The 25,417-nt window shown below is 43.1% G+C and overlaps 1 protein-coding gene across 2 annotated transcripts in view; it reads left to right on the top strand.

Moving 5' to 3' along the window:
- Positions 1-4,346: 4,346 nt before the first annotated feature.
- KLF7 (KLF transcription factor 7) overlaps positions 4,347-25,417 on the top strand; it is a 66,877-nt gene continuing 45,806 nt past the window's right edge. For both annotated transcript variants that reach the window (XM_084643810.1, XM_084643809.1), the window contains exon 1: positions 4,347-4,874. In XM_084643810.1, coding sequence (XP_084499936.1) covers positions 4,773-4,874 — 102 coding nt within the window. In that variant the 5' untranslated portion in view covers positions 4,347-4,772. The remainder of the gene's footprint in view (positions 4,875-25,417) is intronic.

Raw genomic sequence — 25,417 nt, 5'->3', positions numbered from 1 at the left:
ATGTTCCCCTCTCTGTGCCTCAGTTTCTCCATCTGAATACTGCCTCCTTTGTTGAGCACTTTGTGATCTACTGATGAAAACTAGTCTGTTAGAGTTAGGTGTCACTCAGAGTGCTGGGAAGTATGGCTGGATCATGGGAGGAGCAGCTGCACTTTCTTAATGGTAGTGGCCAGTAGCAGATTACCACCCCTGAAGCTAGGGTGGAGCAGGAAATGACTCCTTCCTTCACTGCTCCCGAGTCAGTCCTTTGCTGGTGCATTTTACACAGGGAAGGTTGTGCAGGCTAAATGGAGTAGCGTTAGTTCCTGGTTCAGACATTTCCAACACTGTCAAAGGATAACCCCCATCCAGCTTTAAGAGAAAGCTTTCTGAACCAACGTCTAAACAGAATATCCACAATGCTGCAGACAATAAAAATTAAACACCTTCCTGGAAACCGTGGAGTGATGCCCTTTGAATCATTTCCAGGCAGGTGGCCAGAATCTTAGCGCAGATCTTCACATCAAGGCTTAAGGCCAAATTCTGCCTTCAGTGACAAGCATGCAGTCCTTCTGAAACTAACAGAAGCTGCATACCTGTATCTGATGGCAAAGTCTGGCCTTTAGTAACCATACAGCCTGACAAAAGACTGCATGCTAGATTCTCAGCTGGTGTCCAGCAGTGTAGTGCCCTACTTGAGAGCAGCCTTTTCCAGGAGAATGGAGATACAGTCATTTCTCCATGCACGGCGTTAGCCAGAGAAGTTTGAAAGAAATAAAATCAAAACAAATAATGACGATCCAAAGCAGAAATCCCTGACGAAAGGTAGGGCAAGAAAGTGAAATTGATCATTACCATATCACAGAAGACTCCTATAAGGTCATCTGTCAGTAGGGATTGACAGCCTGGAGCTTAGAGCAATTTATCCCCAAGCCGTAAAGGCCAAATTCTGCTCTCACTTACACCAGTATAAATCTGGAGTACCCCAGTGCAAATTTGCAATGGAGTTAAGTCAGAATGGAAATCGTCCCTTTCTGAAATCAATGGTATTACTCCAGATGGGCATGGGTGTAGGTGAGAACTGAAACTGGTCTAAATGGAGGCCTGGAATACAGAAAAGATCCTCCCTTCCTTTTAGAAATGGAAAGTGCTGAAACAAAACCACAGGTTAGTCATTGTGAAAGAGGAAGTCCTTAGCTCTGGGGGGTCCAACTGCTGAGCACCTTGCTTTTTATTAAAACTGTAGATACGCACAATTATTAAAAAGCCACACCTGATTGAAGGCTAGAGTGTAAAGTGCTTTTTCAGCCCTGGAAACTCTTAAACCAGTAGATAGAAATGGAGACTTGAATAGTCCAAATTCTGCAAATTCAGTAATCTTCATCATCTGTACCCTTAAACAGGCCACGTACAGCTTCATTACAAGTTTCTTGCTCTGAAATTGTTTTCCAAAGATGATCCACGAAGGACGAATGCTCACTGAAAGCTTTTTCTAAAACAGGTTTTTCTTGGTACAGTAGCTGTGGAACAATTGCCTTGTCTTGTTTCCTATCATATTTGACCCTCTTGGTTTGGGATTCTTTCTTTTCTTGTCCTTTCATTAGGATCTTTACCTGACATGTCATTCTATGTGCTCAGAAAATCTGTCACTACTCTGGGAGACCAAAGAAACCCTAGAAACTGATGACTTCTATCCTCAGAACACCTCCAGCACAGATACAGCCAGTGCAAAGCTTTTCCTCTCCTCTGCCAACTGGGGTGGTTCTTTTACAATGGGCTAGTGAATGGAGAGAGAAAGGCAATGCTTCTTTTCCCACACAGGCCTTTGAACTATCAAACTATCATCAAACAGTAACTCACCATCACCAATGAACTGTGCAGGCTGCAGAGGTGAAAGACTGAGCACGCTTTGATCAACTCCACAAACCATCCAACTATTTTTCAAAACGAACCCACAATCTAAAAGCAATGTGTACTTTTGCAGTGCCAAAGACATTTATTTGTATACAGTCCCCCAAGCCCGCCATTGCTCCTGGTTATTATTTATAGAACCCACAGTTACATCTCCTCCAAACATAAATTTCAGCTACAGAATTATTGCATTTCATGTGAAGTCAATGCTAGAAAACAGCATTCCCCATAATTTGGCCCTGATGGAGACAAAACACATGCAAAATTAATTACTGCCAGACAGCTTACTTTATACCTGAACATTACTGTGAGTTACACTTAAGGGGCCAGATCCTCAGTTGGTGTAAATCAGCACAGCTCCACTAAAGTCCATGCAGCTATTCTAATTTACATCACCTGATAATCTGGCCCAGGAACTGGTGTTGGGTTGCAGAGCTAGATGGTGGCTAAATGTGTTCATCTTATTCATGTAGGGGCAGAAAAGTGGTGATGCAACTGTTGCAAAACCAGATGGCCTGAGAGCACAGGGCAGCATCTGTGGCAAAATCTGTTTATGTTGAGAACCATTCCAACTCCCAACTCAAGGGTCCCTCACAAAAGAGCACTGGAGGGAGCTCTGCCTGCTGACTGATGGTGGGATATGGCCCTGGCTGTGCATCTGATAGGACTCACGGGCCCTTTGAAATTTGAGAGAGACAAAGAGAACATATTTCTTCTATTACTGGAAAAAAACCATCATCTTTAAATTAGCACAGTCACACTTCTGCAATCATTCCAAAAGCAGAAATGCAACTCTGCCCAGCTCCAAGAGCAATTTGGGGAAGCTGCCATCACACTAACCATTTACGGTCAAATAGCTCACTGGCTAACCCAAACTAGTATGCAAGTGAGATCAGGTAACAGCTAAGCCTGGTTAAATGCTTTGATGAATCTCTAATAAATACATGTACATTTATGGAGGGATTCCAGCCTTATTAACATTCAGCACTCCTTCCTTCTCAAGAGGCTGCCTTATCCTTGTCTGGGCTAGATACTCACAACATACACAGGCCCTGGGCACGTGTCAAAAACTCACTCCCAAGTCCTTCGTATTCCAACAGATTTCACACACCGGCTGTAACGCTGTTTAGTCTTCCCCTCTCACCCCTTACAATTTACACATCGGTTTGATGCGCCCTCGCTCAATCAACGGTTGACTGGGAATTTTTTGACAGATCCTCCCCCTTCAGCGATCAACAGGGGAAGGAGACGCGCAGGGGCGCTCCCCGGCTCCCCCAGGCAGCGCGGAGTTAGCCAGCTGGTGAGCAGCACCGCAGATGTAGCTAGATCTGCAGGTTTCAGAGTAACAGCCGTGTTAGTCTGTATTCGCAAAAAGAAAAGGAGTACTAGTGGCACCTTAGAGACTAACCAATTTATTTGAGCATAAGCTTTCGTGAGCTACAGCTCACTTCATGGGATGCATACTGTGGAAACTGCAGCCTAGATCTACAGAACAGGCTTAATCGGAGAGCCTGCATTTAACCGCCTGCTTTTCTTCTCTGATTACACTGAATGTCTCTCTTTCCCTCTCTGCACCATGTTCTCCCCTTGCCCCGGGAAAAGCCCCCCGGTGGCACGATCCAGAGAAGTGCTGATAGCCCCCCCCCGGGGGCGGAACAAGACATCTGACTAAAAGAAACCAGCTCCTATTTCCCTCGGCGCAGGGAGTTTTGCCCTCGCCTCCCGGCTGCGCCTTGTGCCCTAAAGGGCAGCGTTTTTCTGCTTACAATGGTCACTAACGAGCAAGCCCTTCTCCCCGAAACCTTTGTGGGTTTGCCATTAAGATGCCACGCTAGGCTGCGGATTGCACAGCCCCTTTGTGGGACGGGGAGCGAGGGGGTGGGGGGGGGGTCACGCCTCTGTTGTGGGTCCTTGTGTGTCCACGCTGCTTGCCCCGCTCGCTGGGGAGCCGGGCCCCGGGAGAGCTCCGACCCGCCGCGTCGCTTTACGGACTGCCCGCAGCGTGCGTGCGGGGCTCGCTTTGCAAACCTCCCAGAGCCAGGGCGCGCGGCCCTGCGCCACCCCCTCTCCGGTCCCCGGGCAGGCGCGCGCAGCCGTGCGCCCCTTATATAGCCCTCTAAAAATAGCTCGCCTTACACTGCCTTGTAAGGCAGCGGGGAGATCAACCCCCATCCAATCCGCAGGGCCCTTCCGTGCCAGGCTCCGCCTCCGGCCCCTTCTCTTTGGCCTTCATTGGGCTTCAGTGACTTCATGGGCTCCCCCCACCACCCCCTCTTCGCCTTACATGGTCACGCGTTGTCTTAATGGACAGCTTCCTTCAAGAGCTGACGGCTGCGCGGAGGAAAGATGGGAGGGGAGGGGGACGAAGAGAAGGGGGGGGGGGCTCTGAGCTTGCAGGATTGAGGGGGGGGGATTGGCTTTGAAAGGGGGGGGCAATGGGGGCTGAGAAAAAAAGCGATCGCGAGAAAAAAAATGCAACCTCCCAAAAATAAAGAGCAAAGATTGCATTGAGCAGCGAGCAGCAATGCAGAAATAGATGGCAGTTTCGTGTCAGGGAGTTTGCATTCCCCCTTCCTGGTCCAAGAAGTGGAGTGATTAGACCCCTGGAAGGGACTTGCATTTACTACAAGTGGAAGAGTCCCCCCGCTTTTGCTGGCTGCTGTTTGCACTGTACATATTGGGTGCATCTAGCCATTCTCACTGGGGTTTTTTTTTTCCTCCCCTCTCTTTCCTGAATTGATTTTTTTTTACAGTGTGACAGAAACAAAACAAAACAAAAAAAGGGACATTGGATCTATTGTTGTTTTTTATGATCACAAACAAAACCCCACCACAAACAAACAAACACAAAACAAAACAAAAGGGTTTTGCTCAGCAGCAGCATGGATGTGTTGGCTAGTTATAGTATATTCCAGGAACTACAGCTTGTCCACGACACCGGCTACTTCTCAGCTTTGCCATCCTTGGAGGAAAACTGGCAGCAGGTGAACCATTTAAATTACTCCTGTAAATCTTTTAAGTGCAGACAGTCGGTGCGTCGAGGCTGCATTTCTGATTTTATTTTATTTTTCTTTAATACTTAATTTGGAGGTTTTTTTCTGTGCGGGGCTAACACCTTAATTTTTTTTTTTTTTTTTTTTTTTTGCAATAAGAGACAGAGCCGTCCATTCAAAGCTGTCTGCATTCAGTCATATAAACACACCAGGCAGTATCTCAGATCCGGTGAAATTCTTTGGGTTTTGTTTTTTATGATTATTTGTAAAGCTTAGTGATTTTTTTTTTGTTCTTTGCTCACTTGTTCCAGCCAGTGTTGACAACTGGCAGCTGGTGGAAGCTGAATAGATCATTCTTTTTTTCAGGTAATTAGTATGTGTCAATAAAAATCCTACCTTAATTTAGAGATGCGCTGGGGGTGGAAATGGTATCAATAGCAAAATACAGTCAGTGAAATCTGGAGTAAGAAAGATGACTTCTTTTTCAATTGTTCTGGACAGATGAAACTTGTTTTTGTATCTTAAACTGGCTTAAGACAATAACACTTCAGGCTGGTTTCAGCCACCAGGGTGCATTGAGACACTATAGGGTTAATATGCAGAAGGAACTGGAGTACTTCTGAAGGTGGCAATCTGGTATTATGGATACATTAAAAGTGATGGGTGACATGCCTAAATAATATCAAGGGGAAGAGTAGTTTGTAGAGAAATGGGCAAGATGTGTAAAAGTCATGACCAGCCCAAATGCAAACTGACCCTAAATAACTATCTACTGGAGGAAAAAACAGGGGACTCCTCCTTATAGCAGGAGAAGAGCTAAGCTACTGTATTGCTTGATATGATTACAGGTTAGTCAGATTGTCAACATTCTGTAAATTAGTGTCTCTTAAAAAAATCGACAAGTCTATATGAATGGTCAGGTGTGGGCAGAATGGCATGTGGTGCTAATGTAACTTATACCCCAGGACAGAAGCAGGTTAAGACTAATGAGGGCTGGATTTCATTTTGCACTGATCCAGTGCAGTATTTGCCAGCACAAGGCTAGTGTGTGTTAGTTCTCTAGTAAGTGGGCAGTAGGATTTTTTGTTTTTGTTTCTGGGTGGATGATAGGACTCCAGGACAATCTGTGGCACTGCTACCTACTTGGCTGTGCTTGGATACTTGGGAGATTTACCTAGTAAAATTATTTTGGCTTCAGCTTTCTTTTATGAAAGGCTTACTGGCAGCCACAGGGCAAACATTTTCAGACTTCATTCGCAACTGGACAGTCCAACTTTGCTTAATACTCCAAAGGGGGAAACACTTTTTTGTTGTTAATATTCAGTCTGCACCTCGGTGATGGTCACATCTGGTTTCCTTTAGACTTTTAACATGCTAAATTAAACTGAAGAGGTTAATATGATTTCATTTTAGAATCCCCATTTAATTCTGCATTGTCCTTGCTGTTGAATCAGTTGCATATTAATAACAGTCTAGACAGTTCAATGTGAGATAATCTGTTGACATAGCCAGCATGCCTAAGGCAGATACTGTATGTGATACTTTGTCTACTGCTGCCTGACTTCATACAAGGAAGGGAAGCATTTCACTTTCTGCAATAGTGTATCAAAGCAATCCTCTTGTGAGAGCTACATTTTAAAGGAACACAATCACTTAAAAAATCTAGCCAATTTTTAGGAAAGGAGCTAAAACCTTTTTCACGTGCTACCTCCTCCCCTCAGTCCCCTGGCCAATTCTTGTTGTTTTATAGTACATCCTATTTTTATAATGTTTTTCCTCCCCTGTTGCTGTGTGAAGTCTCCATGCAAGCAACTGGGGGAAACCTGGCTGACACAGGGAACAGTGAAACTGAGTGATGCACAAGGTGTAAAAATGTACAAAGTAAACCAACTGAAAAAGGGAGGTGTTTTTTCTTCCTAATCTCTTTCAGTCATAATCTTAGGTTAAAAAGCTTGTGTGTGTGTGTGTGTGTGTGTTTTCCATTTGTTTCCCTTTAAAAGTGGTAATCTGGAGACCTTGCTTTTGGGAGACAGCTAACTAGTAAAGTCTGTCTTTTCCTCTCCTCTTCCTGGGCAGTAATCCATTTCATGGAGCCCCCCAAGAATGTAAAGTAGCAGCCTTAATTTTAAATGAAAGCTCTTGAATTGATCATTCTAACATCTTCAAATGAAAACCCGGTGCGATATAAATACTACAGTAACGATCCAGAATATTACCTCTTCCACCAGCAGTGCAGCTGTGTTTTGGAAGATTATTCTAGTATCATTTAAGAGGGCAACAGTATGGTTGTGAGGGTGAAGAGCAAGATTCTTTATCACATTGTCAGCAAAAGTTGTTTCTTGTTTAACATTCTTATAACACTGGTGGTAGAGAAGTTAGTGGGTGCCAGTTTAAAAACTCCTTGTGAGTGATATCTCCTTCTATACTATAAAGACACATCTGGGCTGTTGATAGTGTTACCCTAAAGCTACCTGAAATTGTTGACACAACCTTCTTCCTTTTGTCCCTAGTTTGGCCTAGTGTTTTGTGACTGCTTGATGAAGTGTATAGTAGGGACAGTTGCATGCAACTGCTAGTGTTTCCGATTATGAAATGTGCATCACTAATTGCAGTGACGGCTCAGGCTGGTTGCTAAACACTTGCATGCACTCAACTGATCTCCCCTCCTCCTCCCCCACAACAGAAGTGAGAGGAAGTTTCGTATCTGTGCTTCTCTTAATTACCGTTGGAAGTTAAAATAGGACAGTCATTAGACAGCCCAACCTGTAAGTGCAAAATGAACAGATTTTTGGTAGGAGGCGATTAAAAATGTATTTATATGTGTGGATTTCAAGGGGGGGAGAACATAGCTTGAACTGTAAACATGGGAAGGCTTGTGTGTTTGAAATTTAAGATGGAATCTGAAGGTACTGTGTGTTCAGGTTATTTTCATGTACATTTTTATGTGGGGGTGTAATCTTTGGTCCCTAATTCTTGTTAACTAATGTTGCAGTTCCTTCAGGCCTGATCTTTTGGTCAGGCAAAACTCCCCTCAGATCAATGGGAATTTTGCCTGAGCAAGGAATGCAGGATCTGGACCACCAGTTACCATGATATTGTTATTGCACCGACAATAGATGTGGTAGGGGCTCAGAATGTTTAAAAATCAGGCCCAGGGTGTCTTTCAACTGCCTGGTAGCTCAGACAGATTCTGTAAATGGCCCGCTAGTGTGTCGCTGTGGCTCTCATTTGAACCCCCTTCCTTGGTATCCATTCCTATGACTTAGGAGCCTGTTCAGAGGGGGAAGCCTGAGCCGGCATGAATCCTCCCTGCCTGTCCTATGCTGTAAAGAACGCTGGGTTCACGTGCACTGTTATGGTGAGGTATTCACCAGCTCTGGCACTCTTGGAATATCGAATGAGAGCTGTAGAGGCTGTGAAAAGTGTGTTTCAAACAATAAAAGGCCAGGAGGTGCCTTTGATCCACAGCATGTTACCCCCAGTGGAGGGAAGGGGTTCGGAAGGATCTGCCTGATCCTGTGAAGACAAAGGACTAGGTGAGCTGTGTGCAGAGGGGATCATCCACTAGCAGATGTGCACCTCCATTGGAAGGAGGCATCCGCTGCCCCATGACAACCACCCCTTCCTTCTTTGGGCCTTAGGAAGAACTTCCCAGGGTGCAGGATCCACTAGTGGGGAAAGAGTCAGGGAACAGCCTGGGGCTGCATTCCTTTTTCTACAAGGCCCCTCATCCCCTTAAAGGAAGACCCCAAGGGATAGCCTCTGGAATGGAAGACTTTGGAAATGTGACTAAAGTGGACCCCTGCTGTCAGAGATGGGGAGCCTGGAGGATGGGCTGAGGCACAGGGTCTCCATGCTTATGGCCTCACGCTTCCAGGGGAATTCTGCAATTAGCAGAGTTTGGGTGTCAAGCCCTTCCCATTCTCCCAGGTTTTGTCAGGGGTGGGGTCATAGATCCTGTTGGCCAGGAGGACTGGAAACAGGATCTCTTCTTCTGATAAAAAGAACTATGGTTCCAAACATAGGGGCTGATGCTTATACTCTGATTTGAATTCCTTCTCTCTGGGATGATTCATTAGTTCTTAGATGAACTAAGCTTTGGTTCCTCTTACACTAGAACAGGAAGAAAGGATGAGTTGAGACATAGGACTAGGACTCAAGAGATCTGGGGGGAGGGTTGGCTCTGCTGTAGACACCCTTCCTCTGTCCCCCAGTGTGACCTTGAGCAAATCTTTGTGCCAATGTTTTCCTCTCTGTTAAATGAGTGATGATAATACTTAATAATACTCACTGGGGCATTGTGAGGCTAAATAGTTTAATACCAGGAAAGTGCTTTGAGATCCTTGTGCTGTGTAAGTGCAGTATTTTATTATGATGTGACTAATCTAGCAGAACTCTGTTAGTTGTTGATTCTGATTTATATTTGGCAGATGGGGTCAGTTTCAGGCCTGAAGGAAAAACTTCCACTGCTACTGGAAAGGAATAAATTACATTGTAGAATGTTCCTACCTCCCCACTGTCCTCATTGTTCTAGTTTAATGGCCACTACATAAACTAAACCATCTCTTCTAATATTGCTATTTCATCTTGGTTCCAGTCACAGTGAAACACATTTCTAAGTGCTTATAGTACATCAGGCCTCCTGAGGATAACTTGCAGAAATGGTTGACTTCCAAGAACAGCCACATGTGTGATGCAATGTATTTGGACTGTGAGCCATGTTCAATACCGGTATACAGGCTCACTGTCTGCTAAATGAACTGAAAACAGGCTCCTGTAAACCCCCCCCCCCCCAAAATTACAAAAAATCAAATCAGCAAACTGGAGCCACTGTTCATATCATTTTCTGCATTCCTTAGTTACAGAAAACATTGCTTTATGTTATTACTTCTTGGCATTTAGTATTGCTGGTATAAATGTGTAGAGACACAAAGGAGACCTGCAAACCCCATAAAAAGGGTAAAATAGCTGATTTAATGTGTGACTTGGGTCTGATCTTCAGATTGGGTAAATGTATTTCTTTTAATAGTGTAAGTACTAAATAAGAAAATATTTTCTATTATTTAGTATAGTTAAAAAGATACAATTACAAAATGCATATTTTTTTTAAAGTGGAAGCTCATGGTCATAAAATCAAATGAGTATTTGTGCTTTTAAAAAAAATAATATGGAAACTATATATATATATATACACACGTACACACATACACATACATATATATATATATATATATATATATATATAAGGAGTACTTGTGGCACCGTAGAGACTAACAAATTTATTTGAGCATAAGCTTTCGTGAGCTACAGCTCACTTCATCGGATGCATACCGTGGAAACTACAGTGGGGAGATTTTATATATGCAGAGAACATGAAACAGTGGGTGTTACCATAGACACTTTAACAAGAGTCAGAGTAGCAGCCGTGTTAGTCTGTATTCGCAAAAAGAAAAGGAGGACTTGTGGCACCTTAGAGACTAACCAATTTATTAGAGCATAAGCTTTCGTGAGCTACAGCTCACTTCCTCAGATGCATATCGTGGAAACTCAATATTCCACGATATGCATCTGAGGAAGTGAGCTGTAGCTCACGAAAGCTTATGCTCTAATAAATTGGTTAGTCTCTAAGGTGCCACAAGTCCTCCTTTTCTTTTAACAAGAGTGATCAGGTAAGGTGAGCTATTACCAGCAAGAGAGAAAAAAAACTCCAACGAGAGACTGCTGGATTGGAATTAATTTGCAAACTGGACACCATTACATTAGGCTTGAATAAAGACTGGGAGTGGATGTGTCATTACACAAAGTAAAACTATTTCCCCATGTTTGTTTCCCCTCCCTACTGTTCCTCACACGTTCTTGTCAACTGCTGGAAATGGCCCACCTTGATTATCACTACAAAAGGCTCTTTTTCTCTCCTGCTGGTAATAGCTCACCTTACCTGATCACTCTCGTTACAGTGTGTATGGTAACACCCATTGTTTCATGTTCTGTGTATATATAAAATCTCCCCACTGTATTTTCCACTGCATGCATCCGATGAAGTGAGCTGTAGCTCACGAAAGCTTATGCTCAAATAAATTTATTAGTCTCTAAGGTGCCAGAAGTCCTCCTTTTCTTTTTGCGGATACAGACTAACACGGCTGCTACTCTGAAACACACATATATATGTAACCTATTGTAATATGAGATTGTGTATATATACTTAACCGTCTCTTTCTCTCACTCTCAATACACACACGCGCACATACACAATAAACACAGACTACAAAGAGGTACTATCATTTTGAAATGGCAGCAGATTATCAGTTCCATGCAGTTATAGCTTCACATTTTGGCTTTTCAGGCTGGAGGTGAATTGTCTTTAATATTTTTCTGTATATTGTTGAATCCTTTGAGGCCTTATTACATGGTTCTCCATTGAGGGGAACCCTATTCTCTATTAGCACATATTTCACAGGGACATGGGGAGGAAGCAGCTTCCATTTAAATCTGTAACAATATAAAGTTATTTTTAATTCTTTGTTATAGAGAAGAAGGCAGCTTGTTCATCTTCTCAGGAGAGTACGGCATTAGGGTTCAGTAAATTAAGTGACAGAGTAGAAGATACAGATTTTATTCCAGGTTAAGCCTGTCGCACTTGGACAGTTGGCCCTCATCCACAAAGGGGGTAATTCAAAGCCAACTGGAGTCCATGAGAGTTTTTCCATGGACTGCAATGGACACTGGATCAGGACCATAAAGCCAAACCAAACAGGTGATAATGGAGCTTTGTAAGAATGGTGGTGCTCTCACTCTCTCTCTCTCCTTAACACCCCCCGGTACTTACAGGTGCCTTATGACTATCATCCTATGCTACAGCTTCTTCTATAAACCTGCAAAACGTACCCACTCCATCCTTTCTAGTAGGAGTGGGCAGGCACGGCCCGGGAACAACGAGCGTCATTTCTGCGATTTCTACCCCCTGCCTTGAACCTTAAAGTTCTCCCAGAAAGTGTCCATTTCCTAAGTCTCCATTAGTGTCTGCTAATGATATCAGCCGTCATCTTGGTTAGAATGAATGTGTGTTTGGGGTCAGGACTAAGGAGTTCAGTTGGCCCAGTAACTAAAATCTGTTGAGGAAAGAGCTCCTTCTCTCCCCCACCCTCCCCTGATTTTGACTTAGTTGGAGAATGCGTGTGTTTAACCCAAATGTTTTGTAAAGGCGCGCTATGCCCTTGACCCTACAGTGTTGAAGTTAACTGCCTTTCTGTCGTGGGCTTAATTTTTTATATATTCTTTGCACACTGAGATTCTCAGATAATTACATGATTCCACGAGCTGGAGCTTTAAGAAAACACACCACATGTTCTGAGACTCAGTGAAGTTACCCAAGGTGGCAACACGGCAAGAGACAGGTTGCAAGCCCTTGGGGCAGTGCCTACAACCTACGGAAGAGGGAGTGGCAGCAGATCAGGCCCTATGTAGACTATCAGCCATTATATGCCCAACATTAGCTTGTAAGGAAGGATGGTCCAGTGGTGAGTGTGAGAGCCTGTGTGAGGCCTGTGTTCAATTTCTGCTCCACCACAGGCTTTCTGTGTGACCTTCGGCAAGTCACTTAATCTCTCTGTGCCTCAGTTCCCCATCTGTACAGTGGGGATAACAGCACTGCCCTAGCGCCCAGGGGAGTTGTGAGGATAAAGACTGGGAGGTGCACAGACACTGCAGTGATGCAGACCTGACATAGCTAGCTCCTTCTGAGACGTACTACACTATATTTCCGGTGTTTAATTTCCTATGTTCGTTGGACTGATATCTGCTGAAACTGTGGGACAGCTCCCCATCTCTAATAGCTCTCAGCAGTGCTCACAATCTTGCCTCTGGTTAAAAAATTGTTCTTACATGTAAGCTTAATACCCCACCTCCACTGCCCCACCTCCCAGAATTTATGTAATTAGTCTATGACATCATTAGCGGGTAGAATAACTTGACATAAATTTTGCAGAGAGGTTGAGCTATAAAGGAAGGTGGTGAGTAGGAAACTTATGTCAGACCCCGAAAAAACCCAATCTATTGATCTTTCAACATGCTGTGGTATTTAAAGTTTTTGATTGGGATGGGTACTTACTTTCCCCCTTTCTGTAAATTGAAGGTACCCCCTTCTAATCCAGAACGGTTCCACACCTTGACACTCTTGTATGTAATTGTCTGTGCACTGCATATATTGCTTAGAGAGAGCCATAAGGGCACATATGGCATTTTCTAAAACATGCAAAAAGATAAAGGATATAATTTTCAAAAGCGCTTAAGTCACTGAGGCTCCTAAGTCTCATTGAAAGTCAACAGTAATTAAGCACCTTTAAAAATTAGGACTTTGGGTAAATACTTAAATCACCCAAGTCACAGATTCCAAGGCCAGAAGGGACCACTGTCATCACCTACTCTGCCCTCCTGTCTAACACAGGTCACAGAACTTCCCTGAAATAATTCCTGTTTGAACCAGAGCTTCTCTCTTAGAAAAACATCCAATCCTGATTTAGAAATTCCATGCCTTGAAGAGTTTAAAGCTCCGGACCCGCAGCTGAATCGCCAAAGCTCTGGGCAGCCTTGGATCCAACTGCAGAACAGGGGCCATAAGAAAAGGATACACAGGGGAACAGTTCTGACAGAAACCCGAATTGAAGAGTAGCGGCAGAGCATAGAAGGGCCTTGTGGACAAAATGGATTTTCAGGAGGGATGTGAAGGAAAAGGATATTGGCACACAGAAAATTGTTCCAAGATGTTCCAATAACTATCCGGATTTATAAATTCTTCTCTTATGTACAAGTATCCCAAGGTCAGCGTTAAAGGGGCAATGCCATCAAGTCTGTTTGGCCACGAATTTAGACTTAGCAAATAAGTATAGCTCTTACAAAGCCTACTATCAATAGAAATATTCCCATGGGAAGCAGCATTTTAAAGAAAAACAAAACAAAGAACCCAGCCCAGCTGCTGTTTTTGCAGGGCCAATGTGGCAGTGTTCCAGCCATGTTAACTGAAAGTGAAAGTGACTACTGATGAAAGTGAAAGTGCCTTTGCTGGTTTTTGATTGCCCTGCTGGGAGAAATGTACCGAGGATGACAAGTAAATTAGATTTTCAAAAATGCTTCCGCTTCTAATAAGCTAATGCGCTGTTCGTAGTTTGGTTTTAATAATGTGACATTTAAATGGACAATGCCCCTTTCCATGTGCAAGCAACCACTTGGAGCCCTGCTCTTTTGGGCTCCCTGTCCTTTCCAGGTTCTGCAGTCCACTGGCTGTTCCTCACCCCCACGCTAGATTGCCAGGAATCAACTCGCCATCCGATTTTCTGCTGCTGGTAGGAACGAAGAGGGAGGCTGCTGATTGTCTCACTTGACTCCCTACCCCTTTTCCTGGAGGCTTGGGCCCAGTTGTCTGTTGCCCTGCAAAGTGTAAGGCTTGGCTCTGTGTGAGGCTTCCACTTTCTTGCCAGTTCCTTCTTGTCCCTAATTTAGGAACCTGCTGTCCCTGAATGGTTTGAGGTTACTTAGAACCTTCATGCTGGTTCTCTTTCAACCGTGCAGCGGGCGATGAAAAGCTCCCGGTTTTCGTTCTTCTCCTGCAACTGCACAGTTGTTTTACCAATGCATTGGCCAAAGCACAGCTGGCCCTACAAGGCTTTAATTCAGCCAATGAACTGGTTAAAACTTGTTTGTAATGATATATTGCCTTCCATGTCAGGCTGGAAAACACACACTGCTCTGCAAAACCATCCCCCTCAACTACAGCTACTAAGAGCAGCCATGTGAGTATGAAAAAGGGTGGTTGGGGGTGAGGGAAGGAAGATATGGAAAGCATCAAATCAGAAACTGCTTTGTCTCTGACACGTTACCAGTGGAGAGGCTGCCTTCACTGTCTAATGGAATTCCTATGTAGTGCTTGTTTGGCGAAACCTTTTGCATTGTGTGGATTGGATGGGTAGAAAGGTGTGCTGTGAATGGCTTTTATTCTCTTTTTTTTTGTGCATTTGAAAACAAGTAATTGGGGAAGCAAAGTGCAATGGTCAGAGTGAATAAGATTGCTTCAGGGTGTACAAAAACTGAGCAAGACTGGTTACACCACTCTCCCTGCCTAGGGCTTAGAGAAGATTAATACCAGTTTAGAGAACTCTATACTTGCTACTCTTACCAGAAACTTACCTCCCACTCCAATACTGTATCATGTGTCAGGGCCCCCCAAAGTCATGAGATTAAAAATGGGAGGTTCTTCTGCTTCGGAGCCCTTTGTGTGTAACTAGGTCATGTTTGCAGGCTTTTCTGCACAGCCATGAAAGCTAGAATTGTATTCGTTTCTTAGAAACATGAAAGCTGATATTCTCACATAACCACATACCTCTAAGAGCTGGTACTTCAAGAGAAATATCATATATTGTGAGATGGGCAATAAAATTGCCAGAGTTGGCAATCCTGCATGTCTGCGCAGTATGAGAGCAATGAAGCTGCGACGCAACTTAGAGGTTGCCTGTGTCTCGGGTTGCGGGGGTGGGGTGAGAGGTGGATGGGTATGGGGTCAGTGTGACAGTGATTTAGGTGCCGACTGAAATAGCTTATAAAAGTCCTTTTAATGGCTTCTGTGGCTGGGAGCTTTGGGATAAGTGGATGTCACATGGTTCTGTACAAACTAAATCTAAAGAGGAATCTACCTAGTTTCCTATGAAAAAATATGGCATATGGGAAAGTCCTATAGAATAGGAAGTGATAAGCTTTCTATAGGTTCTCTTTAAACCACGCTGTTGAATTTAAGTGCCATATTCTTTCTCTAGAAGTTTTTTTTTAAAAAGGTGATTACTCCGTAGGCTTTTTGAGTCATATCTAGAGAACCCTTCAGGTTTCACCTCTGTGATGTTCTACAGGATCTCTCCATTCAGAGTCAGTCTCTTAGCCTAGGTTCTGATCCCACACGGTTAAAGTTAATGGGAGCTTTGCCATTGGCTTCAGTGAATGTATGATCAGCCCTTTAGGTCCCAGGTCAGTAAAACACTTAAACATTTGCTTAACTCCGCTGACTTCAGTGGGAGTTAAAGCATGTGCCTCAGTGCTTTCATGAATAGAGATGTTTCCCTGAATTGGAGCTCTAGGAATTATGATACTTCCAGGTGAAAGAATTCTATCCACACAGAGCCATGTGAGGAGGCTATGCTAATTGCCTCAAATTCAGTTTGGGCTATTCTACAGCAATGCTTTCTGGTCCTTCTTTGGCTAGGATGACATTCTCTGTGTTCAGTCAGCCCTGGTTTTCCACTTTAACGAGACGGCTTTATGGTCTCAAAGAGTGACTCCTGTATTGATCTTTCTTGAATGATAGCAGATAGGTTTTAGGGTACCCTGATTAAATATTCTGTGTTAGATGTGCTGGCTTGCAGTAGGTGTTTCTGTTTTGTTTTTATATCTGATATAAGCCACAAGTGTTTTGAGAAAGAGCAGAGAAATCAAAATGCCAAGTTGAATTCTGATGTGAGGAGTTCACCACTCCAAATATATAGTCTCTAGGTTACTGAAGGTAAGGCAAAGGGTACTTACTGATCTACATAAAGTGGTATTTGAAATATTTTTTTCCTAATACTGGCCAATGAAGAAGGGTATTACAAATGCCTTTTTCTTTTTAAAGAAAAGAATTTGGAGGGGGAGGATGATGGGAAGACGGGCTGAGGTTTTCATCTTGAAACACCTCAAAGGTCCGTTGTTTTTATAAAGGGCTGAACCACCCACCCACTTTCTGAAAGTGGGAGCCATTTTTAAGTGGTCTCCAGTTGGGTATTGACAAAAATCACTAATGTCTTTGGAAAACCACAGCCATAATATTTAGGAGCTGACTGAATGTGGAAAGCCCACTGCAGCATTAGACACAGAAATTATCAAGAACTTCATTGCAAAATGTTGCTACCTGAGCTTTTTGTCCAGTCAGCTTCAGCCTTGATTTGCAGGGATCCTCAACTCAAATTCCATTTACCTTTTCAGCTAATCTGTATCTTCTCTTGAATCAAATTTAGAGTGTAAATCTGGCTAGTTACACAGGTGGGACCATTAAACTGAATGCATATTCGTCTTTACACTTGGCTTTTGACTGCAGCGGCCCAAGGTGCAGGCCGAATGCCATGAAGCTAAATTATCCATTGGGTTACTTCACCTCCCTACTGTAATCGTGTAAACTATTCTACTGTGGTTTAGCAGGAGAGTACATCTTGTAATAAAACTCCATTTTTTGCTATTCTTAAAAGTATATGCTTAGTTTTGAGACCATATCCTTCTTTAATGTCCACTGCCACCATTGGGACATTTCATCTTAGTGTCTTGAACACTGCTTTCAAGAGTGAATAGGACGTTGTCATTTAGAGACCCTCAACTTTGGGACACTCTCTCTTGCTGACTCTCCATCTTCAATGGTGAGCTCTGCCCCAGTTGCACATCCTCTTTCGTTCGTTCAGGTTTTTGCCACTACATAGTTGTTACAGTTTGTTCAACATTTTAGGCCAGAAGAAACTTTAATAAAGGGTGGCACATTTTCATCTCTTTTCCCCTTCTGTATATTTGAGGGGAAGTAGTCTCACGCAGTCAAGAGACCTTGGACTGATCAGTTATGTATCATTCCTCCCCCCCTCCCTACATAAAATGAGAATATTAATACCTACTCTGCATTGGGGTTTTGTCTGTATGACTTAGTCAGATCCTCAACTAAGAGCTTGTCTACATGGACTAGATGGGTGTGACTTCTAAAGTGCACCAACATGCTAGCTGGCCCATAGCTAGTGGTCATGCTAGCTGGCCCATTGCTAGTGGTCATTGCTGCCCCACATAGACAAGCCCTGATCGATTTCTGTGGCTCTACATCAATTTCCATGGACCTAAGCTGATTTACATTAGGCCAGATCCTCACCTAATGTCTGTCAAGTCATTTGAGACCTCTCTATAGAAGGTTCTATAGAAAAGCAAAGTATAAATAATCACAGCACAGCAACTAGGTGCATTCATTCTACACACTATACAAGACCCTGAGTAAATAAAAATGGGGCAAAAATAATATGCCCATTTTAATGATTGTTTATAAAGAATATAGAAGTTCCTGGTCTTCCATAAGTATTATTTCCAGTGGCATTTTGGAAGGAAATAGAGAATGAGAGAATAACTTAATGTTGTCCATTGACCTTTAAGTCACATCTGACTGTTTTGGCTTATTTCTAGTGAGTATGGCCTTAGGAATTCTACAATCATCATCCGCACCCTTTTAGGAAACAAATAATGGGAAGAAATATATACAAGCAAGGAATTTTCTTTCCAGGAAAAAGTGGTAGCTCGTGAACTTCCCTCTGTAAACCAAATAGTGTAGTATGTTTTTCTTCCTGTGACGAAAATATGGGGGGAAAGGGGTCACATACACACAGCATAACCATGTCCTTCTCCCACGTTGGAAGGGTGGGGAGTTATCTGAGGTGTACATTGTGTCAGTTTTGAAAGGGATACATTTTTGTGCAATCAAAACCAAACCCCAAAGTGCAGAATTTGTTTCTTCTCTCTCCCTGTGCCCTTCTAATTGGTGCTTCCTTTCTCTACAGTCATCACCCAGCTCCTTCCCCAGCTGGGTTTCAAATTTATTTAAACCTGGCCCACTGTCCAGATACAGCCAGGTAGCATAACAAGGCCCACCTTAACCATTTCCTTGCCTGTGTGGGGTACACACCTCATCATGGGCCTTACTGCAATTCTCTGACAGGATGTGCAGGACAGTAGGTGAGTCAGGCCCACTTGGAGGCACCTCTGCACTGCGAGTGTGGTGCAAAGGGGCCTTGGTGTAAATGAGAATCAGGATTTGGATTTATTCCGGGGTAGATAAAAATCAATGATTTTTTTAAAAAAAAATCAAAAATCAGATTTTTCTAAATTTAAATCGGGATTTTTTTGATTTTGATAAAATGCATCAGCAGTCATTCCTCCATAATGCCAACTATAACCAACTTCAGAGCTAAGGGTGAACCATTCAAGAAATATACATTTGCTGCTGATATTTTAAAGAAAGTCACACCAGTGAACTGGTGGAAGTCACTTAGGCACTTGGATTCAGAGACTGTTGAAGTGGTAATCTCACTTTTAACAGCAGAAGCTTCTTGTGCCTGTGTAAAAAGAATATTTTCTTACTTTGGACTAATTCATTCCAAATTGAGAAATCGTCTGGGACCTGAAAAAGCAGGAAAGCTTGTTTTTCTTTTCCAGATTATGAACAAACAGGAAAAAGAAGATGAAGATGACTGAGTTAGCTGCAGAGGGCAGTATTTTAAGTTTCTCATGTTGACCTGGCTGACAGTTGATTTAATTTTTTTTTTTAAATATTTCCATGGGAAACATTTAACTATTTTAGTTAAAAACAATTTTAACAAAACCAAACCTGATTTTAAAAAAATGCTTGTTTTGTTAAAATATGATATGTTTGCTGTTGTAGAGAAAAATCCAGAATACAATGCTGTTGTTTTAGTTAAATAAAACAATTTAAATGCCTGTCTGGTGATGTTCTCCTCCTAATACAGCATGGCAAAAAAAATCCTCCAAATATTAATGATTAACCTGTTGAATTGGAGATAGTTCACCTCCCAATGACTTCATAAATATCTGCTTCAATTACCTTTGGTAAATGAATTAACCAAACAATCATTCATTTTCTGATATAGCTGTAAAACTAATCTGAAAAGTTTTCAAAATAAATCACTTTAAAAATGTATAGTGTGTATCTTCTAAAAATGAAACCTACATCTATCTCCGAGTTGTGAAGAATCTGTATTAAGGTTATAACAACCAACAAGAATGCACTTTTACATAGAAATCCATGATTAAATCGAGTCTTCCTGACTAGTGATTTAAATCATGATTTAAATCAAATCCACCCTGATTTATTCTCAGAAGATGTAGGGGATGGTGGGAGTGCGCACGTGCGTGTCCACACCCAATGTTTCATTTATAAAATCAGTGTCAAGAGAGTACATTGTATAAAGCATCTGAAGTGGATCTAGAAGAAAACCTTTTAAGGAAAGCCCATGTTTATATCCAATGGGTTTCGGATTAAATCCTAATTCTTTAAAGTCAATAGGGAGTCTTGCCATTGATCACAGTGGGCTTTGGTTCAGGCCTGAGGGCCTCTTCTGCCGATGGTTAGAGTTTGGCCCATATGATGAATAAGTATCTGGAATAGGCGAGGGTTCAGCCTGGCTGATTCTGAAGGCAAATGAGCTGGGAGCATGCAATGTGAAGGCCATATTGTCCACTGCCTTTAGCCAAAACTAGTGAACAGCGTACCCACCCGTTGGTCATGTGTGTCAGGGCTGCAGGATTGGGCCCATAAACAGTGGTGCACATGTATAATTTTTTTATTCAGATCACAGAAATTGAGCTGGAAAATCCCTGTTACAGTCATCTATTCTTCCTGCCAATGTGCCATTCCTTGCTGTACACAGACAATACTTCATCCGATCTAATAGACTTCATTGTTACAGGCTGAATATCAGAAAAGACTACTTCCCTTTCCTAAATTGAATCAAATTTCTCCTATTTATATTTCCTTTTACTTCTCTAAAGAATTCCACTGCCTCCTTGCAGTTCAGACCGTTCAGATCTTTATAGACTTATGTCTCCATTCTATTAGCTGTTGCTATACATAAATTAGTTCTCTCAGAGGCCATCTTCTTGTTAAAGGAGTGTGCAGTTCTTAGCACCATTGGGACCGTGATCCCTGACTGGTGACTCTAGTAGCTATTGCAATACAAAGAATAAAGTGTCCCCCCAGCTTCCTAATAATTCCTGTTGCACTTCTTTGGACACCCTGCAATTTGCCTATAAACCTGGCTTGTATTGAGGGTCACAGAAGTGAATGTAATATTTCCAGGTGACGTTGTACTAGAGATGCCTCCTGCTCCATAACGTGTGTATGAGAATGCATCCCAAAAATTAAACGGACCTTTTTATTGCCATCTCCCACTGTAATCTCACATCTTTTCGGGTTTTAGGTCTCTTTCAGCATTACTACTGACTGGCTCTCTCCTTCCCCTTGAATATGCGTGGCTCAGATTCGCCGAGTCTCCTAGATGTATTAGTCTGCATTTTTCATAACTAAATCTCACCTACTTATTTTCTGCTCATATCTCTGCTCACTCCGTGGATCCCTTTCTATAATCCCTTCACAGGCATCATTTAAAGACAACGCTTGCTTTTAAGATTTTTCTCTGCTTTCTTTGTTTTCAAAGAGAGCTTTATATTAGCTTCCTTTGGTTTTTAATTTCCGTGGAGCATTAGACGCTCATGTGTTCTCCGTTTGTTTGTTGTTTGTTTTAAATTTAGGGGTGTGGACTAAAGTAACTGATCTTTTTTTTTAAATGTCAATTGCTTTCGCCCCCCCCCCCCTTTAAGACAGAAATGATCATGAGGAGGGCAAAGTCACATCTAGTACAGATGATATCACTTGTAACGTCCTTGCAAGTAGCCAGTTCTGAATGCTGACCTCTGATAGCAGATAGTGGACAATCTCAGGGCCTAAAAATGTGACTTGTGTCTGGTTGACAGTCACATTGAGTAGAGGAGCAGGGTTCCTGGTGCTAGAATTTTTGTTCCTCCCATACCAACATCAGCAAGTTGACACTGGATGTACCCCACTGCTTTGCATGTTTCTGCTTGGCCTTTTTGTCAGGTGCAATAATGTGTGTGTGTGTGTATATATATAACTAGACCATTGAGTAGGATACCTGAATCTCCTTGCCAGGATTGAGCGGATCTGCCTTCTTACTTTATCTAGAGGGTGGAGGTGGGGTGCAGTTTTTAATTCTGCTAAAGTGCCCTCCTAACTGACCAGAGGGCAGAGGAGAGATGCCAGTAAAAAGGTGGTAGCTGATGGCTGGGATTGACAGAAAATCCAGACCCTGGAGTTGAGGATGTTGTATGACCTTTGCCTGAATATTAAACCTCCAGAGTCCTAGACCACTAAGGCCCCGAGAAAGCATTGGGCAACTGTTGTTCCCGAGAGTGCTGCTCCTGCATGGACTACTAAAGGCTCCCTGCATGGCACTGCTAAGCCTAAAATACGGTAAGATGCAAACAGAATACAATAAAGACTCTGTTTCAAGCTAGCGCTTTGGATGTCATTGCTGGGCAGGCACTATGGACCTGATCCAGAGGCTGCTGAAGTCAGTGGAAATCATGGGGTTTGGATCAGGCCTGACAGAGATGGGACTAATCCTGATCCAGCGGCCCTAAGGAAACATCTGAGTTTGCCAACAGCATAAAGTGCCAGATGTTTTGAGCTTTGAGCCACTCTTTGTTGAGGCTGGCTACTAACTGCAGGCAGTAGAACCTCCTGCCACACTAGTCTGTCTGTTTCTCTCGAGGAATTTGGGCTGGTTGCTATGGAGGCTTGCAAAAGATCTTCCCTGTTTTTAGGAAGACGTAGTACCAGTCTATCCTGTGTGAGGTGCAACCAAATAACACAGGGGTTGGCATCTTAGGCTTGTGACAAAGCAGCAGGACCTCACTGAATAATTAGTGCACACCTTTGGCTAGATCAGTGGAGCGATGCAGATTTACATTAGCTAAGGATCTGGCCATATCTAATTTGGACACACAAACTGTGGTGTGTCCCCTCTTCTCAGCAAAGCTTGGAGAGCAAGCCCTCTATTCTAGGGAGATCTCAAGGATACTGGTATATTGGGAAGTATTATCAGAATCAAAGCTAAAGTACAGCTGGCAAAGTACATCCTGTGACGGATTATCCTTTTGGGTTTGTTTTGTTTGCATTCCCCTACTAACCTGCAAACTTCAGTGGGTCTCCTGGTGATGAGGGAAAATTAATGCAGGTCTAATGTGAAATACTTATACTTGAGATGTTAATTTAACAGAAAGCTCTTTCAGGGAATGATCTTGTAATCATGCAGAGCATCTACACTGGATTTTTATCTGTGCCAGGCACAGGGATTCTGTGAATACAATTCGTGAAAGACATGCCATGTGTAGGAATTACCTAACAGTCAAAGCTACCGTTCCTATAGACCAGGACCATCGTGCAAACAATAATGCAAAATGATTTTGTTAGCACTAAGGATGCCAAACAAGTGGCTTAAACACAGAGGGAGCGTGTGTCATCCTCATAACTGATTGGCATGACTGCCCTGGTCCGCATATTGGGTATTTCTTACTATTTAACTACTGACTGGGAGAGATGAAGACCCAAGGAGATGCTATAGGTCCAATAATCCAGCCAGTCAGTAACTACTGTACTAAGAAAGGCCAGATCCAAAGGTAAAATGCAAAGAACATAATTGTGGTTGAAAGTTAAGATGCACGCTGGCCTGGATACATAGCTCAGTTTACAGCAGTTAAAGACCTGTAGCAAAGCAGAATTTCATCATCGCTGTTCCATTAAATTTATGGTTTGGTTCAAGAATGCAAAGCAATGAAATCATGTGATCGCCTCGTGACAATCTGGTACCCGCTTACCACAGAGAGCACACGGGGTGCTGGAACAGTTTTTATAGGCAGGGTGCTAAGAGCCATTGAACCAAAGTGGAAACCCTGTCTAAAACGGAAACCACTTCAAGCCAGGGGATGCGACAGCACCCGTAGTTCCAGCACCTATGCCTTTTACCCTGTAATCTTGCAAATCAAGCTTGGCTGGAATGCTCTTGCTGTCAGTTCTGGAATCAAATTTTCCAGGACCAGTGACAGCTGTCTCAGTAGAGATTCCCTTCCCCCACTGAACGTGCTTTTGGAAATGGCTCCTCTAGTGCCCAGGTTTGATCGCATTCAGATGCCAGGCATTCTTGTCTAATCTAGAGATCATGCTTAGCATTCGCATCATGTTTTTCATTCACTGTTCTCAAAGCACTGGGAAAGCTTCATTATGCCCATTTTACAGGTGGGGACACTGGGGCAAGTCATGAACCTCTATGTCCTGTTGTCACACAGTGAGTCAGTGATACAGCTGGGAATAGATCACAGTCTCCTGACTCCCAGTTGTAATTAAATTATTTTTGTAATGGTCATTCTTGGCAATTTAGTTCCTGAAGCGTGGGCTAGCGGCTGAAATTGTGGCTGCAGTTTTGGCAGTAGGTTATGGGCCAGATCCCCAGGCAGCAGAAATCAACATAGCTTCATTGACTTCAGTGGAGCTCTGCTGATTCACACCAGCTAAGGATCCGGCCCTAATTTATAAACTGTGGGCAGCTTCGTATAACTGGTTTAATTTTTGTCTGTCTAGACACTTCTGAAGCCCCCATCGCTGGAGTAACCATGTCCCAGCAGCTGCATGAGAGTACCATGTGGGTCTGGTAAAAGGTGCTTAATGAACGTGTTGCATAGAGGCAGGACTAGGCATGTATGTGTGCACACAGTAGCTAGACTTTTTACTTTCTCGTTTGGGTTTTGAAAGTCTTCTCTGGGGAGGGGTCTCCGGTAAGAACCAGTTCCCTATAGGAGGCAAATGAATATCACAGCCCCCTTGTAGTTTTTATCCAAGTGAGTCTGAAGCAAGGAGGGCTGGTGCATAGCTAGCGATTTCTGACATCTGGCGTGAGGCCTCCTTCCAGCAGCAGATGAAATACTTCCCTGGTTTTGTCTTTAAGCCTCTTCACACCTTGCTGATCTGATAATTCACCATGACCCTGACCCCTACCTTCACTCCACCAGCGGTCCCACTACTCACCACCCACCAGTCAGCTTCCTCCTACACTGACCCTTGTGTCTAGGGGAGGCACAAGAGGAGGGCAATTCCCTGGTATAATCTGTACAGCCACTTCCTTATCCTCCTTTAGAGACTTGCCAGGGCCCTAAAGCCTACAAAACCTTTATGTCTACTGCTGATTATGAGGGATTGTCTCTCTTCCCTTGCCATACTCTTACTAATTTCTCCATTCCTCTCCCTACCTGCAGTTATGAAGTGTAAAAACAACAACAAGACATGTAACATACAAAGCTGTGCCGTTTTTCCAACATATTCATTTGCTTGTATGATGTCACCATCAGCTGTTTTGTGTCTTTTAGGCTGTAAACCCTCTCGGACAGGGCTTGTCGTTTATCTTTGTGCAGTGCCCACTACAATCCAGATTGGCACTATTTGAGCGCTACCGTAATATGTTTACTGCTGATAATAATCCCCGTTGCATTTGACCCAAGCCCTCCAGAATAATGGGAGTTGTTGCCAACTGTCATGATCTTATTGTGAGTCTAGTGATATTTGGTATGTCGTAAAGCCTCAGCTCCTGGAATCATGTGATTCCTCAAGACTCTCAGTCTTACTTTTTGTAGGTGTGGAGGAAATGTGTAAGTTCTTGGCTGTCATGGTTGCAAAAAAAAAACAAACGCACCACTTAAAAACATGGTCCCCCAAGCCTCAGAAGGCAAATTAAAAAAACCCACAATGTTATTATTTACAGTGTTGTGATAGCTGTGTTCGTTCCCACATACACCGAGAGAACCTGCCTCAATACAGGAAAAAAACCTCAGACTGCACACCTCTAGTTGCCACCTCCCCC

Source organism: Lepidochelys olivacea (assembly GCF_965140295.1).
Source record: "Lepidochelys olivacea isolate rLepOli2 genome assembly, chromosome: 11".
NCBI classification, from domain to species: domain Eukaryota; kingdom Metazoa; phylum Chordata; order Testudines; family Cheloniidae; genus Lepidochelys; species Lepidochelys olivacea.
This window is presented reverse-complemented; position numbering and strand designations above follow the sequence as displayed.